We start from the raw sequence: 19,373 nt of genomic DNA, 5'->3' as shown, positions 1-19,373 counted from the left end.
TAGACCCTTAACGAGTCGAGTCTCAAACAGTTTGTTTGGTTTGCAGCCCTAATAAAGCTAGTCTTTCCGTTGATGTCAAAATGACTTGTCATATACCAATTCTAGTTTTTTTTTTTTTTCAATCGATAGGGCTACGATTTTATTGATAGAATTGAAATAACGAAAAAATACATCGATCAGGACATCCATCCCTTTGAAGAGGGAAAAGAAGTTAAGTCGGAGGCCTAAACTCTCACGTACAAGTGATAAGACCCCTTACTGTTTTTTGAGTTACACTATAGGCAACTCCATTACCGATCCTTCTCACAAATAAAACCTCTGCGATGGAAAACCGGGCTAGAAGATGCACAATATCCGCTACAAGCACCCCACCCCCTTTGATGGTCTTCCTTGCGCCTATGTACCCAAATTCTTAATGAAAAGTTATAAAATTTGATCAAATACTTACAATTATTCGACGAGTCTAATTTTTTTGTAAGGTCACTTGAAAAAATATTTTAAAATTATCGAACGAATCGAATCATTTGGTGGGACCCAAAAATGGGCCCCACACACATCAACAGTTCCGTTTGTTTTTGGACGGAGGTTGATGGCAGGGGATTTAATTGATAAGTTCTTTAATACGCTAGGTGTTTATGTGATATTTCATTAAGATCAAGTATTTATGTGTGATTTGCGTGAAAGTTTAGGTGCTAATATCAAAATTTCCCTTCGTTTTTGGCTGATGTATAGGTAGGTAACTCCAACTGGACCAGGTGATTTTGGCATGCTTGGAATTTGAGGGAAGGAAGAGGAAAATTAATTAGGACATAAATACAAAAGATAGTTGAATATGTTATAAAATTAAGTGAAAATTAGAAAAAAAAATCTGGAGAAGTAAGAAAAAATGTCAAACATAATGAACTTGTTATTATTATTATTATTATTTTCTGAAGTGATATTTTATCAAAATTTTATTTATTTTACACTTTTTAAATATACTTTTTAAAATACATAAAAGACGTTATTTCCTTCTCCCTATAGCCACTCTATCCACTCTATGGCCGCAACCGTCTCTCTGCCTTTCTCCTTAGACCCCCAACCTCACCACCACCGTCTACACCACCACCGCGCCACCACCCAAATCAAACCCCATCAATCCCCATTCCCAACCCCAAACCCCCCACAACCTCTTCTCTCCTTCCCCAAACCAGGCCGTTACTACCTCCCCCTCTCCTCCTCCTCCTCCTCCTCTTCTTCTTCTTCAGCCCCATCACAAACCCTCGAAGACCCGTTTCGCACCGGCCGGTTCCTCACCAGCGAAGAGCTCCAAAAGCTCCAATTCCTCTCTGAGTTCAGTTACCACCAAGAACTGAAATCTGGGTCTTTATCCGTTCGAGTAATGATGGCAGAGGAGATGGATACGGTCGTCGCCCTGCTGGCCGAATCGTTCGGTGAGTCCATGCTCCTGCCTAGTGGGTACGTGGCTCTTTTGGGTTTCTTGGTGAAGCAGTATTTGATTGAGAGGAGAGCTTTGCTGCCTCACGCTGCCACGCTTGTAGGGTTTTATAAAGAGGGTGAGGGCGAGGAGTTAGAGTTGGCTGGGACTTTGGAGGTTTTTTTTGACCGAAGGGGTGCTAGTGATTCTGTCCCTTCGCCCACTCCGCCCAAGGACTCGCCCTATGTTTGTAATATGACCGTTACGAAGCCGCTTAGGAGGTATATTCTTTTCATTGCTATGTGGGGCGTATGGAATTTTTCTTCACTTTGAATTTATATGGTGTTGGTTTGATATATAGTATGATGTTACATCTGGTGAAATGTGAAATCATTCTAGGGTTTTCGCCACTTCAAAGGATGTATTTTCGCTGCTCTGTACTCCTTGGATGCCCTAGAAGATAAAAGAATACGTGTATTTATATTACCACATACACATGCGTAAACCGATTGACTGTCCGATCGATCGCCCGATCAATCGGGGCTTGCCCCAATCCATGCCTTAACATTCCAACCGGTACCAATTGATACTCTGACTAATTGATCGGTCTAAATCCGATTGATCCCTTGTTGCTCGATTGATCTGAATCCACTCTCTAAAATACAAATAAGGATTCTTTCCACTCTAATCCTATACAGACTCACTGGCTTAGAAGATAAAGAATGAAATTACAAGTCGATTAAAACAGGATACAGATAAATGTATGATTTGTCAATGTAATTGTCAACCAAAAGGGAACGCAACTTTTTGGAGCTTACAAAATGGTTTTATCAATTGAAGACATTATTCTGTCTGTTTTTCTTTCTATTGTGCTGGTCGAAGAATTCTGGCTGTGGATCCATTAAAGTTGTTTGGCCTGAGAGATTTTTTTTTTTTTTTGATCGCACTAGGAAGTTAACTCATCCGGAAGAAGTTTTTATCGAGGGCAATGTATGGGCGGCGGTGATCTTTGGCAGAGCTGTTAGGGTAGTTTTTGGGCTCTTGGGATGGGTTTGGCCCTTTTGGGCCTTGCCTTTAGGATGTTTGGGCTTTGCCCATTAGGAGTTGTGGGCTTGGCCCATTGGATCTGCTGTTTTTTTTTTTACCATCCAGCCCTTGGTTGGATTCCCCCAACATGATGTACCCTTTATCAAGTGTTCTTAATAAAACTTTATTTTGCTGATCAAAAAAAAAGTTTATTAATGTATGGGTAGTGGAGGACTTCTGTAGTTGCTGACTTGAACGTAGTTATGGGAGTTAAAGCAGGAACCTTTTCGGGTTGGAGAAGCTATGTAGCATGACACTTTGAGTAAAACCGTGGCCAAATCCCTCAGTATTGTGACACAGTGACAATATGTTGTTTGCTTGATCTATTGTGCTTGGCCCATCAGACTATCAACTTACTGATAAGTTCAGAGACTTCAGTCATGTTAAGACCTACAATTGTGGTTTCCACTGACAGTAGTTTCATTTTAGCTTAACTAGGCAAGTATTGTTTCTAGTAGTGGTACATGGTTCGTTACGGCCTCAGTGTCCATGTAATTTGACCGAAGTGTCTCTTTTTACATAGAAATATTTGTAACAAACTGGGGACGATAAATTTATACATTCTTATATTGAGGGGGAGCGTTAACGGAATTAAGTATGACAAGATAATAGTAACAAGAATACTTTCTAAACTTAGCCAATTGAATAGTTCCTTCAACTCCAACTTCTTTTTCATCTCTTCGAGTCTTTTATTGTGAAAATTTTCTAGTAGGTCTTTGGTTTTCTTTTTGGTTAGACCAATGGGACATTAGTTTGAACTTGAAGTCAGGGTATCAACAAACCAAAAAAATCTTGTATGCAGCAAAAAGAAACATCAATTAGCATTGGAAACAGATTGCATTTAATGTTCTGAATCCTCAGCTGAGCAATATTCCTGATAATATCATTTCTTGTGGAGTTCCATTACTTCTCACCTATCATTCCCGTACCTTCATTAGGTCCGTACTTTGATCTGATCCCCAGTAATGTTGGTCATTTGGCCTCCCTTGTACCTTATCTTCTGTTCGCTTCAGCAATGTCTTTCTCATAGCTTGTGTGCTGGTAAAGTAGTTATGTGCCTAAAAACTTATGTCGAATGCATCAAGTTAATTTTTGGTTGTGAAATTTCAGGAGGGGCATTGGTTGGCATCTTCTCAAGGCAGGCGAGGAGCTAATTTCTCTGATGAGTTCCTCAAGAGAAGTTTATTTGCACTGCAGAATCATTGATGAAGCTCCATTCAACATGTATTTAAAAGCAGGTTATAGTATTGTTAAGACAGATAGCATTTTGATCCTATTGACGTTGCAAAGACGCAAGCACTTGATGCGGAAAGAACTTCAAGTTTCAGACAGCCCTTCAGACTTCTGTGATTTTAAAGAGGAACTTCCTTCACTAGCAGATTAGCAAAAATCAGAACCTACTTAGCTAAGGTACAGGAAATCGCCACACAAGTTCTACCTCTGCCACAGACTGAATTACATCTGTCATTGGTGCTAATTATTTTCTTACTCCCTCTTTGCGTGTCTCATCTCATTTGTATACTAAGTCTATACACATTATATCCAAGTTACAGAATGTATACTGGCTTACCTATATGCCTTAAGAGTTTTTGTTCCCTGAAATTTCTGAAAGTAAACGCGATCATTTCTTTGATTGATTTTCCTGTGAAAATGTGGCCTAATCTGCTTGTTTAAAATGTACTTGGGTTAGTTTTGTTGAAAGGCAAATCAAATAGGTCATTATGTCCTCACATTGCTTTGTCACGTTTTTGGCTGAGACTTATCATGTTGTAGGAAAATCACGTCATAACTCAGTAACTCACTAATTTCCCATTTTTTGAGGGCTATTTAGTGTCTTAGTGACATTGGATAGCTAATATTTACCAACAAGAGTATCTAACATTCTGGACACTATGTGAGATTGACACCGATATGCTAAGCTCAAGGTTCCAAGAATTGAATTCAGGGAAAAATTGCATATCCCCCTCCCCTCTATCTCCAGGATATTTCCTCTTGCTTCTTTCTACACTTGATCAAAATGGAAGAGTTCCTCTCAGGGGAGGGTGGCTGCAGCCTTCGATCACCTCTCTCCTCCTCTTCCCCACACCCTCCCTTTCTCCCACTCTTGTACTCCCATCTCCTTCCCTTCCCCTCTTTGTTCTTCCCCTCACCTTTGTCCTCCCTTCGGTAGATCCACCACCATTTTCTCAGATTTGGACCAGATCTGTTTTGCGGTTGTAGCTTGACGCTGTTGGCAGCGTCTGTGCACGCAGGGTGACCTCCCCCAACCAAGAAGAGTTTGGTATGTTCCGTTGGTGGAAGCAACAACCTTTGTCGAAGATGAATGCAGATTCGTGGAGCTTCAAAGACGAGAGAAGTGGAGACAGAGTATCCTTCCTTGTTTTGCCTTTTCTTTTCCATCCTCCATGTCTGGATGTTTCATTTGTTGGCGTCAAGGTGTGTGGTCTTTCCTTTGTGGCGCTCTTTCCCTCCCTGCATAGAGGCCTCTCTCCCCTATTCAATAGTCTTATTATGCACCCAATGTACCAAATTGTCTGATCCCTTTTGAGAACCCTATTATGCACTCGATGTACCTTATTGTCCTATTTTTTTCGATGCAATACAGTTAGGCCTCATTCTTTTTGATGAAGAAAAGGTCTGAGAACCGTTACCCAGAGATGGAGACTAGAAGTATTGTCATTATAGTTGGTGGCTTGGTGCTGTTTTGGAGTGGAAGTGTAGGGAACACTGTGCAACTTCTGCGGCTCTGCCTTAATTCTAAAAGTAATAGTAAGTACATTTTATCGAAAACTTTATCCACTACAAGTTGCACAATGTTCATCAACAATTTAAAGCACATGATCAAATGCAAGTAAGTGTGAATATATATTCTGTATCTAGAATATATATTCTGTATCTTCTTGTAATACGCTATTTTAGGACATGTATCGTAATCAAATCATAGCATAATCATAGGGTAATCATATCGTAATCATATCATAGCGTAATCATAGGGTAATCATATCGTAATCAAATCTTGTAATCTTCCTTTCTTAGGCATAGCTTTACTCTATTTAAAGATGCACTCACCTTATTGTAATTCATTCAGAAATAATATCAGTATTTTCCGTCTCTGTTTCTCTGTTTTCTATCATGGTATCAAAGCCGACTCCGAAACCCTAACCTGTTTTCCAATCAGTCTTCTATCCTCAAATCTCTTTCCCTCTGTCAGCTACTATCGTTCCCTATCTCTCTGTTTTTCAGCAACTCAAATCACAAGAAATACCCATAGCAGCCGACACCCATCCCTCTCCAACCGCCGGTGACCTACCCACACTCCGACAACCTCCAGCAGCACTTGCAGGCACTGCAGTAGCTCCGGCAACCTCTGTTACAACTCCGACGAACCAGTCTAAGGCAAATTGGTACTCTGGTATTCTGTTTTCTTTTTTTTGACTGCGTTTCTCTGTTAGCATCATGTCTGGCGATAAAAATCAGGCTATTAGTGTTCGTTTGACCGGTAACAACTACTCCTATTGGGCTCATGTGATGAAAAATTTTGTTGTTGGTAAAGAAATGTGGGGATATGTAGACGGTTCTACGCTACCTCCTTCTGATCCAAAAGACCCAGGGTATGCCACTGCCTTGGGAAAATGGAACACAGGGAATGCACAGATTTTGACTTGGTTTCACAACTCCGTAGAACCAAGTATTGGCATGAATTTTTCGAAATATAACACAGCAAAGAAAGTTTGGGATTATCTACAAGCTCTGTATCTTGAATCAAATTTTGCTAAACGATATGAGCTTGAAATGTCCATCCGAAACACCACCCAAAACAATAAATCGATTCAAGAATTTTATAACGAAATGACTACTTATTGGGATCAGTTAGCTCTCATGGAACCTTCAGATTTGCAGCTACTTGATAGTTATGTCAGATTTCGTGAGGAACTACGACTTGTTCAGTTTCTCATGGCCCTTCGGCCTCAGTTTGAGCCTCTTCGTGGGGCTATCTTGCATCGGTCTCCATTGCCCTCAGTAGATGGTGCTGTTCATGAGCTTATCGCTGAGGAAACGCGGTTCAAAGTGGCTAATCTTGCACCTCCCTCACAGTCTGTCTTTGCTGCTCCATTTGCTCCATCTGGCCAATATCCGACACATCACTCGCCCACTCCAGCATCTCATCCTGTCCAATTTGCGGCCAAGCCAAGGCCTCAAATTCCTGAAGATGAGTGTAACTATTGCCATCAGAAGGGTCATTGGAAGCATCAATGCCCTAACCGTCCCAAGCCAAAGGGACGAAATGTTACTCAGTCAACTGGTCCTCATGCCCCGCATCAGTCTCGGGCACCACAACAGTATTTTCGCCCTCCTGCAGCCTTGGCAGCACCGGCCTCCAGTAGTGCACCTCCAGAGTTTGATTATGAGCAATTTCAACAGTTTCAGGCTTACATGGAAGCCATTCGAGGGGGTTCCCCCCAAGCTTCTGCCATGACTACCACTCACTCAGGTTTGCGTGGTTCTCCCACCTCAGGTATCCAACCCACCACTTGGATCTTTGATTCTGGCTCTTCTCATCATATGACTCCTGATATGTCTCTTCTTAGTAATTGTGTGCCACCTGCTTTTCCTATTAGTATTGCCACAGCCAATGGTTCTCCCATGCATGTTGCTTCTATTGGCTCCATTCTATCTTCTACTGCACCTTTACTATCTATTCCTAATGTCTTTTATGTTCCTCAGTTGTCTTTGAGCCTACTTTCAATCAGCCAATTATCCGACTCTGGTTTTGATGTTGTTTTCTCTTCCTCTGGTTGTGTTGTGCAGGATCGGAATTCCAAGAAGCAGATTGGGGTAGGTCGTAGAGTTGGTGATCTCTATCTTTTGGAGCACTTGCATCTCCCAATAAAACCTTCTTCCACTGCTGCGTCATCTTTTTGTTTAGATCATAAGTCATCTCCATTTTATCTTTGGCATTCTAGATTAGGACATCTGTCTAGTGAACGTCTAAAACTTTTAGTTAAGTCAGGTCATTTGGGTCATATTTCAGTCAGTAATATTTCAGAATGCAGTGGTTGTAAGTTTGCAAAAATGTCAGCTTTACCTTTTAATAAAAGTACCTCTATTTCTACTTAGCCTTTTCAGCTTGTTCACACTGATTTATGGGGCCCTTCTCCGGTTGCTACTAAAGGTGATTTTGTCTATTATGTCTCTTTTGTGGATGATTTTAGTCGGTATACTTGGGTTTACTTAATGACACACAAATCTGAGTTCTTTACGATTTATAAGAATTTCCATGCCATGGTTCAAAATCAGTTTTCTACATCGGTTAAAATTCTTCGGTCTGACTTGGGTGGGGAATATTCACTTTCAGAGTTTCATAAATTCCTAGATTCTCTTGGAACTATCCACCAATCGTCTTGCACTGACACTCCTGCCCAAAATGGTAGAGCTGAAAGAAAACATCGTCACCTTCTTAATACTGCTCGGTCTCTACTCCTATCTTCCTCCGTCCCGTCCTGTTACTGGGGAGAAGCTGTTCTCACTGCAGCCTATCTCCTGAATCGGATGCCCACCCCTCTTCTTTCTGGTAGCTCTCCTTATGAGCGGCTTTATGGTCAGGTTCCTAATTACTCTCTTCTTCGAGTGTTTGGCTCTACCTGTTTTGTTCTCCTCCCCAAGAAAGACCGCACTAAGCTCAGCACCCGCTGTGTCTTAGGTGTTTTTTTAGGGTATGGCATTAATCAAAAAGGGTATCGGTGTTATGATCCTGTGACCAAAAAGCTTTATGTTTCAAGGCACGTTGTCTTCTTAGAGCGTCTTCCCTATTTTACTCTTCCACCTCGCACTGCTCCAGTAGCCAAAGAAGACTTGATCCATATTGACTCATTTCCTATGGATCTGGATGTGCCTCCCGAAGAGTACACCTCCACTCTTCAGGTATCTGATATTTCTACAGCCCCCTCAGCATCACCTCGTCGTGCTCCAATCACTCAGGTCTACACCCGTCGTCCAACTTCTACAGCTGCTCCCCAATCTGCCTCTGCGGATCCTGATCCGCCTGCCCGCCGGTATCCCGTCCGCGACAATCGTCAACCACCGGTAAATTATGGCTTTACTAATACTTGTTTCTCATCCTCTTATCAATCATTCCTTTCCCGCATTCACACTTATTTTGAGCCTAGGTCCTATAAAGAAGCTTGCAATGATCCCAATTGGATGGATGCCATGCAAGCTGAACTTACTGCTCTTGCTCACAATCAAACTTGGGAGTTGGTTTCACTTCCGGATGGTAAGAATCTAATCGGTTGCAAATGGGTCTACAAGGTTAAGACTCATTCTGATGGTTCTTTAGAACGGTATAAAGCCCGCTTAGTTGCTAAAGGGTTTTCTCAGGAGTATGGGATTGATTATGAGGAAACTTTTGCCCCCGTTGCCAAAATGACCACTGTTCGCACCTTGATCTCAGTGGCCGCAGTGCACCAGTGGCCTCTTTCTCAGTTGGATGTAAAGAATGCTTTTCTCAATGGCAATCTCTCTGAAGAGGTTTATATGCGGCCTCCTCCTGGCTTCTCTCATCCTTCCGGTATGGTTTGTCGCTTGCGTCGTGCTCTCTATGGCTTGAAACAGTCCCCTCGCGCTTGGTATTCACGCTTCCAGGATGTTGTTCTTCAGATTGGCTTCACGCCCAGCATGCATGACTCTGCTCTATTTCTCCATCGCACCTCTCATGGCCTGGTACTTCTCTTACTTTATGTTGATGACATGATCATCACTGGTTCTGATTCTACTGCTATTGCTGAAGTCAAAAGTCATCTCTTCCGTGAGTTCGAAATGAAAGACTTGGGCCCGCTACGTTATTTCCTTGGTATTGAAGTTGCTTCCTCTCCTCAGGGGTATCTTTTGGGACAGTCCAAGTATGTTACTGATATTCTTCACCGTGCTCGTCTCACGGATACGAAGACTGTTGATACTCCCCTTGAACTCCATGCCAAGTTCTCTGCCTCTGATGGTGTCCCCCTTGAGGATCCTACGGAATATCGCGAATTGGTGGGCTGCTTAGTTTATCTTACTGTTACTCGGCCAGATATTTCTTATGCAGTTCACATTGTTAGTCAGTTTGTCTCTGCCCCCCGGACTACGCATTGGGCTGCCCTCTTACGTATTCTCCGTTATCTTCGTGGTACCCTTCATCAGTGCCTTCTGATTTCTTCTACATCAAGCTTAACCCTCCATGCTTATGCTGATGCTGACTGGGCAGGTGATGTCAATGACCGCAAATCTACCTCTGGCCTCTGTGTTTTTCTAGGCGATTCTCTTATCTCTTGGAAAAGTAAAAAGCAATCTGTTGTTGCTCGCTCCACCGCGGAAGCTGAATATCGTGCCATGGCCCATGCTACCTCTGAAATCGTCTGGCTTCGCTGGCTTATTTCCGATATGGGGGTCTCTGTTACTACTCCTACGCTTCTTTACTGCGACAATAAGAGTGCTATTCAGCTTGCCCACAACTCGGTCTTCCATGAGCGCACGAAGCACATTGAGATTGATTGTCATTTCATACGTCAGCATCTTCAGTCTGGCACCATTGCTTTACCCTTCGTCTCCTCCACATTGCAGCTGGCTGATTTCTTCACGAAGACCCATACCGCTGCTCGTTTCCGCTTTCTCCTTGACAAACTCTCGATGCTCTCTGCCCTCGCACCTTGAGTTTGAGGGGGGGTGTGAATATATATTCTGTATCTAGAATATATATTCTGTATCTTCTTGTAATACGCTATTTTAGGACATGTATCGTAATCAAATCATAGCATAATCATAGGGTAATCATATCGTAATCATATCATAGCGTAATCATAGGGTAATCATATCGTAATCAAATCTTGTAATCTTCCTTTCTTAGGCATAGCTTTACTCTATTTAAAGATGCACTCACCTCATTGTAATTCATTCAGAAATAATATCAGTATTTTCCGTCTCTGTTTCTCTGTTTTCTATCAGTAAGTTCGTTCTATCCTTTGTCTATTGTTCTCTCATAACAAGGCATCATATGGCATGTAATGTCCATGTTCCTTTTAGATCAAGGAGGTCAAGTAATACATAAGTAACAGTACATCTGACGGTACCAACTACAGTAGTAGTTAACACTTTATCAGTACATGAATAGAGAATGGTAATTGCTACCAGTAAAATTTGTATTATGAAATACTGAACCAGCTGGATTAGTAGAATTCTTCATGTGACATTGCCTAGTCAGCCCAAAAGCCTCTCTCTCTCTCTCTCTCTATTCCTATCTGAAGCTCAATCTCAAGTTTCTCTAACTCATGAATCTTAAAAGGTCATGAAATCTCTACTAATCATTTCAAAAAGAAGCAGAGGAGTGAAAGCTGGGGAAAGACAAGATCTGTGATGTCTTTAACCAACCCATCCAAAGAGCACCTTAGTGTCTGTCAAGGAAGCACCTTACCTTCGCTTTTTGTGCTCTTCTTTTCAAAGCTTATTCATTTGAAATATTTCTCCACTACACCTTTTCTTTCTCTTCAACTGATCAGGTTCTTCAGAATAGCCCCATTGCCAATACCACCACAACCTCCTCGTTTTCTGCATCTTCTTCCCCTTCAAAAGGTATTTACAGCTATACACATTATATCTAGACAAGAAGTCAAGAATGTACATTTTCCTACGGTTCATACATCTGAACACATATGTCTCTTACCTGAACCTGGCTAGTCATCTGTGGTACGGCGACTGTGCATGTAGATTTATCTCATAGGAAAGCGACATAACTAAAAAATCTTTGATGTTGTCCTTTTGTATAAGAGAGGGCTGAAGGCCAAATTGCATGCGAATACAGCAATGGCAAATGGGTACCAGGTAAGATTGGCCCTTCGTACAATGGCACAAGCTGTGATATAATCAATGCCCAGAGTTGCATGACTCATGGGAGGCCTGACCAGTGACCAAGGCTACCTATTTTGGAGGTGGAAGCCTGATCAATGTGACCTTCCAAGGTTTCAGCCCCAAGTTTTCTCCAAATGCTTAGGGACAAACATTTGGCTTTTGTGGGTGATTCCTTGGGTAGAAACCAATTGGAGTCTCTTCTTTGTATGCTAGCCACTGCCTCTACTTCTCAGCATGTATGCGGTTATAGCATCGGTGGTGACTGGATTTGTGACAAGTTCCACCGGTGGCATTTCCCTTCTCACAACCTCAATTGTGTTGATTTATTAGTCACCGTTTCTTGTACATGGAATTGAAAGAAGACAAGGTGTCGATTACTAGAGGCTCTACTTGGACTCCTTGGATGAGCAGTGGGTGTTTGATTTGGAGCGAATGGATATTATCATCATATTATTCGGGCATTGTTTTTTACAACTGGCCTTTTATTACGACGTTGATTCCACACTAGGTTGCCATATGTGCATGTAGTAAAATTCCACTGAGGTCGGATTTTACCTTGTCCTAGGGAAAATACTAAAGGTTATACCCTTAATACCATTGTTGAAAGGACAAGTTTGAAGGCGAGTGGACAAGTTTGTGGCTACTTTTTCACCGCGCCATTTTGAAGGCAAGTGGACTCGTGCTTTTGAGGTGAGAGAGAAGCAGCTTGAAGGGATGGAAGCGGACACGAGCAAAGTCGAGGTAGAAGAAGTGGAAGCTGCGAAGTTAAAGTCAATAACGTTGGAGGTTCTGGATGTGACGAAATTATATCATTATAATGAGAGAGGGTGCAGAATGACTGTTGCTGCTAGTGCTTACCGGGTATTGTGGATACATGGCAGAGTTCTTGCTTAATGTTAACTAAATTTGTAATTGCTTACACATACAATGAAGTGAACATTAGCGACCCATAGTAAGAATTTCTCATGTGACGAGAGATCTCTCACGTGATCCTGCACTTTCATGGGACAATCCGAACAATTCATTGAGTACATCATTCATTTAAAAATCAGATTTGATCGGACATTGATATCTACTAGAACGACTTATTTTTGTCTTACGAGCATTCGACAGTCAGACTCTGACTCCATTTCTCTTACAACAACTATGATCCGATCAAGTTTTTATTGAGATCAAATTAATTTTTGGCATAAGTGATTCACACAATTAGGCCTTCAAAATAATAAACGTCTCGGATCATTGAATAGGACAGTGATGGATCACACTTTCTGTTGCATGATGGACCATCATACGAGACGATCCTTGCTCACCACCACTGTCACCATCATCACCGCCCATTTGCCTCCATGACGCCATCCAACCACCACAACACTGCCCACACCGCCACCGGACTTTAGAAGGTGTAGGAACCACCATGCAATCTCCTGTTAAAATATTGGGCAACTAGTGTAAATTAAGCAATCAAAACACTTTATCACATGTTAGTACTAACTTCATCAAACCAATTTGAAACTTGATTAATGTACAATATCGTTGAAATCAAGGGACATCAAGCAGTATAAAGTAGTAATATCGATAACATTACCTGCCGGATCAAGCAAAGTACACTAGCTTACAAACAATAGAAAACAACACGAGTAACTGGACCACTACATATATTTAAAGATCTGTATTATGAAATACTGAACCAGCTTAGATAGTGGGGATTCTTCATGTGACCTTGCCTCATCATCGTACAAACCTCTCTTTTTCAATTTCTTTCAGCGCCTAATTAACCAAGGCAGTTCCTATTCAAATTTCAAATCACATTCTCAAAGTCTAATAGTATGATTCTTGAAGTTCTCAGAATCTCACTGAGCAATACTAACAGGTAACAGAGGAGCCAAGACTTGAGAAAAGAGAGAAGGATCTGAGATGCTTTCAACTGACCAATTCAAAGAGCAATCTTTCTCTATCGCAAAGAAGCTCGTATCCTGGGCCTCATTTGCTCTCCTTTCCCTAGCTCTTTTTACCTTGTATTTTTTCACCATACCCTCCTCCCACTTTACAGCTGAGGAGCTTCTTCTAAACAGCTCCATTATCAGTGCGACTCCAACAATCAACTCCTCATCATCATCATCATCATCATCATCTTCTTCTTCCCCCCCACCAAGAGGTATGTAAAAAAAAAGTGGATATATCTGGATATAGTCATAGTATAAAGACATCTCCAACAAAGTATTTTGAATGCCAAGAGTCACGAATATCAAGGTTCAATTACGATTTCAGAGCTACGATGACGTTGGTGCTTCCAGGCCCTTCCAACACCAATTCATCTTTCAATTTTTTGTTGCCACTGTTCAAATTTGAAGTACGAGAATCAACCTGCAAATGCCATTTGGCAATTAATTTCTGGTGTACAACTAACTGGATCTTTCCTGTTTTCCTTCTGTAGAAGAGGAGAGGACTAATGTCCAAACTACATGCGACTACAGCAATGGAACATGGGTCCCTGACAAAATGGGCCCTTTGTACAATGGTACAAGCTGTGGTACAATTTCTGATTCCCAGAATTGCATGATTCACGGGAGGCCTGACTTGGGTTACCTCGATTGGAGGTGGAAACCCCATCAATGCAACATTCCCAGGTTTGAGCCCCAAACATTTCTCCAAATCCTAAGGAACAAACATTTGGCTTTTGTGGGTGATACCATGAGTAGAAACCAAGTGGAGTCTCTCATTTGTATGTTAGCTACCGTCTCTACTCCTCGACTTTTGTACAGTTATAGCGACAATGATAAGTATATCCGGCAAAAGTTTCGTCGATGGTACTTCCCTTCTCACAATGTCAGTATATCAGCTTATTGGTCACCATTTCTCGTACACGCAATCGGAAAAACAGATAGTGTGAACTACAATAGAGTCTACTTGGATTCTTTGGATGAGCGGTGGGCGTCATATTTGGATCAGATGGATATTATTTTCCTATCACCGGGACATTGGTTCCTACAACCGGCTGTTTATTTTGACGGTAATTCTACACTGGGTTGCCATATGTGCACAGGCCAAAATTACGCTGAAGTTGGATTTTATGATGTATTCGGGAAAATACTCAAGATTACCCTCAACACGATAGTCGAAAGCCGGGGTGGGAGTACGAATGGCATCGGCGTAATCATGACTACTTTTTCACCCCAGCATTTTGAAGGCGAGCGGGACGAGTTTGGGGCGTGTCCCAAGACTCGGCCTTTTGAGGAGGGAGAGAAGAAGGTTGAAGGGATGGATGCGGAGCTGAGAAGAATAGAGGTAGAAGAAATGGAAGCGGTGAAAGAAAACGCGAAGAAATTCGGAAAACGAATAAGGCTGGAAGTTTTGGATGTGACAAAATTATCACTATTGAGAGGAGATGGGCACCCTGGGCCTCATCTGTTTGCTAGTCCATTTGCTAATAATGGAACTGAAGAGAGAGTGCAAAATGATTGTGTCAACTGGTGCTTACCGGGACCAGTTGATACATGGAACGAGATTTTGTTGCATCTGATGAAGAGATGGGACCTCGGCTGACTGTGTTTCTTACCTAGACTTTGTTATTTGTTGGCTGGCTTGATTTGCTTTCTTTGGTTGCATTTTTAGCCTCTGCTGAAATCAAATGGCTCCATTTCCGAAACCTTTCTGATTCGCGGCTCCGTCTAGCTATGGCTTCTTCCTTTTTGACTGTTAGGTGTACGAATGATTTCCATTAGGTGGTTATGCGTTCACTTGTTTAAAGGAAGAAAAAGATTTTAAAATAAAATAAAATTGAGAATGTGTGTATTTTTCTATTTTATTGGAGGTTTTAATAGAAATTTTTTCTAGATTTGAAGGATAAGGATCCTATCTAGTTAAGGGCATTCATGGGCTCTTTCCAAGCCCCCTTTGATGATTGGCACTGTTCATATTTTAGGCCCGGTTTAGTATATCTTCCTGTTCTAGATTCCGCCCTCCCGGGCTGCAAACGAGCCGAAGATTAGAAGTTCAAATTCGTTCATTAAGTTTTTTAGCTAACTCGAGCTCCAGCTGAACTCAAAGAAAATTATGATGAGCCCAACTCGAACCGAGCTTGCCTAGGTTTGGGTCGAACTCGAGCTTGTTCACAAATCTTAACAACCCAATAATATTATATATTTATGTTCTCATACAGGTCTAAAGCTGCAAATAAAATTTTTAGTATCTACATAAATACGTTTATATACATATAAGTTTTTATTAATTGTAAACGTTTAGACTTGTACAAGTTTTAAAATTTTCACTATGTAGCTATATAAAATCCCCATGATATACTCCAGGTTTATGAGCTTAATCGAGCCGAATACTGCTACGTTCATGTTTTGGCTTATTTATGAAACAAGCCTAAAATTGAGATTCAAGTTCGGTTTATTTAGTAGACAAATTGAACTCGAACGAACTTTTACCAAATCGAGCCTCGAACAGTTCACGAACGGCTCAGTTCATTTATAGCATGGGCCCTCCAGAAACTTGAGCAACACTTAGTTATATCTTACCTCAAAAAAGTTCTGAATATGTAAGTCCTTTCTCCAAGCATAAAGACTTGCAACAAAATGTCTTTTCTTTGATTCTCATCAAGGTGTAAGGCAAAGCAATACAACATAGTATATCGTCTGAATATGTTTTCAGTTCACAGAAAATTTGATACCAAGAATGCACCTTGTGCTTGGAGAAAGGACTTACAACCAAAGATTTATTCCCAAACAAAATGTACGACCCTCTTATTTCCTTATATGATTCGGATAGGAAATTGATATTCGTGCTTCACTTTTTACTAATGGCACTCCACTTTGTTCATGAAGTTACTAGTAACTTCACATTAAAATTGGAACGCCATCAATAAAAATTAGAGCGCGAAAATCAATTTCCTTCGGATACTTCTATATATCAAGCAGAAGTGCCCTCAACGAGATCCCCTCACCTTCATGATACTAGAAAACAAAATTTTCAATGAGATAAAAAAAAAATTGAAAATTGAAACATTTAACACTTAAAATGCAAAGTAACAATTAAAAAAGGGAATTGATTTTGCCACTCTAATTCTCTCACAAAATAAATCATCTTATATAGACACAAAAAGGAATGACATTAACAAAAAAGAAAGTGGCAAAATTACTCCCCTTAAAAAAACGAGAGCTAATCATTGAACTGCACACAATCAATCAATCAGGAACACAATTATAAAAACACAGAGTTTAAGCAAATGGAGACGACAGACTATCAATTACAAAAATGCATTGAGTGAATAGCAAACAAGTCGTTATTCACAAACTACTAAAGATCTCATAAATAATGCAGACGTGAAAGTGAATTGAATTGTTTAGCCAACAAATTCCTCACCTCATATGCCTGATGGGAAAATGACGGCCAAGGACGTAATTTGATACCTAATTAATTCCAGCCAAGGAACCCGTCAAGGACATCCTTGGCGGGTATTAATTATCAAAACGCATCCTTGGCCGTCATTTTTCCCATGCGTGATTAAGATCAAGAACAAAAGGTTGAATCAAACAACAAATTTTTTTTAGACATTTCTTCAGCATTTAACGGTGCAATCAACTGAAAAATGTAGACATCTCAATTTGGCTAAACAGATATCTCGGGCCCCACTTTGAGAACCATCCCGATGACGAACATGATATGTGATTGTTGTGATTGACTTCTTGTGAGCCCAAGGGACTTTGTGAGTACTTTTAACCACCTAGAGGACCAAATCCAGAGCCAAAAAGCCTTGTTGGACAGAAATACAATTTTCTAGTCAAATTGATCTGCTAGCCGCTAAATTGATGTGCTGGCCACTATTTCTTTCTTTCCCCCGTGGAATCTTGTCAGTTCAAATCTCTCAGAGAGATTATTTCCTCGGCCGCGAGATGCATTCCTCGGCCGCCACATCGTTTTACTCAGCATTCTGGAACGTTCTGTCACAGTTTGATCCGAACTCAAACCCTAGCATAGCCGATTTACGAGGCTTCGGGGCTACAAAAAATACTTCTATGTAGAGGTCTTGTTGCCCTATACTTCCATGTTGATTCATGCATTGTGATTGGCCGGAGTGAGTCACCCATTGCCTATATAAAGAGAGCCTTAGGTTTCCGAAATGAACGTTCAAGACACCCTCTTCTGCCACGAAACTCTGCAGAAATCGTCTCTCATACTCCCTCTCCAAAAGCCCTAACTCCCTGTGAGTAGCCATAATTCAAGTGATCAAACCCCAAAGTACCCACTATAGTTTCCTAGGGTTTTGAGAGGCAATACAATCAATCACCCTCCTCCAAAGCAATCAAGCTACTGAGGGATCAAGGTGGTGAGGCTCAGGGGCTTGTGGTTATGTTTAATTTACGCATTTGAATTCTAGCTTTGTATTCAAATTTATGCTGTAACTGTTTGTATTCTGGTGTGAGGAAAAACACTGGCCGAGATTTCGTTTAGCCAGCCGGTTTCCGTCAAGGCCTATATAGACGAGAGAATCCCTCTCCCTGCGATAATCAAGGAAGGGGGGCCATGGTTTACGGACGTAAAAGAAATGGGATCCTCCCTATATTGATCCAGCGAGATCCCTCAGCCGCAAAATCCATTTGCTGGTCGGTGAATCTATTTGCTGGGACAGATTCCGTTTTTCTGTTATTTGATGCATGTGGTTTACTTATTGTCATGGCTCAGCTGTTAAACTGTATAAAGGCTTAATAAAAGTTTATTTGTAGAGTTAAATAAAGCAAATACTAATTTTGTGTTGGATGATTATGGGCTGGTCTCACAACAGTGACAACAGTGCAAAGAGTGGTGCCTAATACCTTCTTCTTATCGCACTTTTGGCGTTCGTTCTCGGAATTTCTACTTGTTTTCTTAGTTTCGATAAACTAAGTGGCGACTCTATTTGAAGTATCCACGATTTTGGTTTAAATGGATGAAACATGTAACGATGATCACTGTTTAGTGATGCTCCTCCGAGGAGGTGTCCATAAAAAGGCCCAAGAAGTAAAACAAAAGGAGAAGGGCGAGGTAGATGTAAAATTTGGTGACATAAAGATGACGTTTACTGTGAGAAAAATGTCGTCCCTCGGATACCTAAAAGCCCTCCTCATCAAGGAGAGTTTGTTTCAGATTGGATGATGAAGTAAAGAGATTCAGAGAACTTGTCAATAGATTCACACTTCTTAAATACACGATTACATTTGGTTATATACATGCATTGATTCCCAATTGTAAGTGAATCGTGTAATACACATCTTAACACTAATCTCTAAAACTAACTTTGCACTTTTCTGGTTACTGATCGAGAATCAGTTATGCACGAGGGAATCCAATGCTGCTGTATTGGTATCTGACTGTAGTTCTATCATCCTCTCAAGCTCATGGAGGGAGGCTCCAAGAGCTTGTTGGAAAGATAAAGAAACCGTGAGATAGGAAGAGATTTGGTAAAAATATCTGCAAATTGGTCCACAGAAGAAAGATAAAGAAACCGCAAGATAGGAAGAGACTTGGTAAAAATATCTGCAAATTGGTCCACAGAAGAGATATGCCTCATAATAAGAGATTTGGAAGCTACTTTTTTGCGGATAAAGTGGTAATCCACAACAATATGCTTTGAACAAGCATAAAAGACCAGATTAGTGGTTAATGCCAGAGCTGAAAGGTTGTCACACCACAAAGTAGAAGTAGTGGGATAAGTAACAGAAAGATCACGTAAAAGCATAGTGATCCAAGTAAGTTCAGTTGTTGAGCTAAGGCACGATATTCAGCTTCACTAGAAGACCTGGAGACTATAGGTTGCTTCTTAGCAGCTCAAGAAATCAAATTAGATCCCAAAAAGATACAAAAACCAGTGGTGGAACGTCTATCCAAAGCGCATTACCAGCCCAATCTGAGTCAGAAAAAGCATGTAAATCAAATAATACCTTTAAAATGAGTCTAATATTATATATATATGAGAATACATTTTGAAATAACATCAAATGGAGGGGGAATT

At 41.0% G+C, this 19,373-nt stretch overlaps 2 protein-coding genes across 4 annotated transcripts; both read left to right on the top strand.

The window, feature by feature from the left end:
- The first annotated feature begins 1,011 nt into the window (after window positions 1-1,011).
- On the top strand, window positions 1,012-4,154 carry LOC131310087 (GCN5-related N-acetyltransferase 5, chloroplastic-like). The gene is made up of 2 exons (XM_058336893.1): window positions 1,012-1,698; window positions 3,614-4,154. Exons 1-2 carry the CDS (start codon window positions 1,040-1,042, stop codon window positions 3,885-3,887), a joined length of 933 nt encoding a protein of 310 aa, XP_058192876.1. The 5' UTR covers window positions 1,012-1,039; the 3' UTR covers window positions 3,888-4,154.
- Window positions 3,774-15,224, top strand: LOC131310085 (xyloglucan O-acetyltransferase 1-like). 3 transcript variants are annotated; one of them, XM_058336892.1, is made up of 5 exons: window positions 3,875-3,913; window positions 11,035-11,107; window positions 13,254-13,538; window positions 13,818-14,010; window positions 14,146-15,224. In XM_058336892.1, exons 3-5 carry the CDS (start codon window positions 13,298-13,300, stop codon window positions 14,924-14,926), a joined length of 1,215 nt encoding a protein of 404 aa, XP_058192875.1. In that variant the 5' UTR covers window positions 3,875-3,913; window positions 11,035-11,107; window positions 13,254-13,297; the 3' UTR covers window positions 14,927-15,224. The 3 variants fall into 3 exon arrangements, with proteins under 3 accessions (XP_058192874.1, XP_058192875.1, XP_058192873.1); XM_058336890.1 differs by having other exon boundaries at window positions 3,878-3,913; window positions 13,818-15,224; XM_058336891.1 differs by lacking the exon at window positions 11,035-11,107 and having other exon boundaries at window positions 3,774-3,913; window positions 13,818-15,224.
- Window positions 15,225-19,373: the final 4,149 nt, after the last annotated feature.

The sequence above is a fragment of the Rhododendron vialii genome, chromosome 12a (genome assembly GCF_030253575.1).
Source record: "Rhododendron vialii isolate Sample 1 chromosome 12a, ASM3025357v1".
Classification (NCBI taxonomy): Eukaryota; Viridiplantae; Streptophyta; class Magnoliopsida; order Ericales; family Ericaceae; genus Rhododendron; species Rhododendron vialii.
The sequence above is the reverse complement of the archived record's forward strand: the minus strand, read 5'-3'. Positions and strand labels throughout refer to the sequence as shown.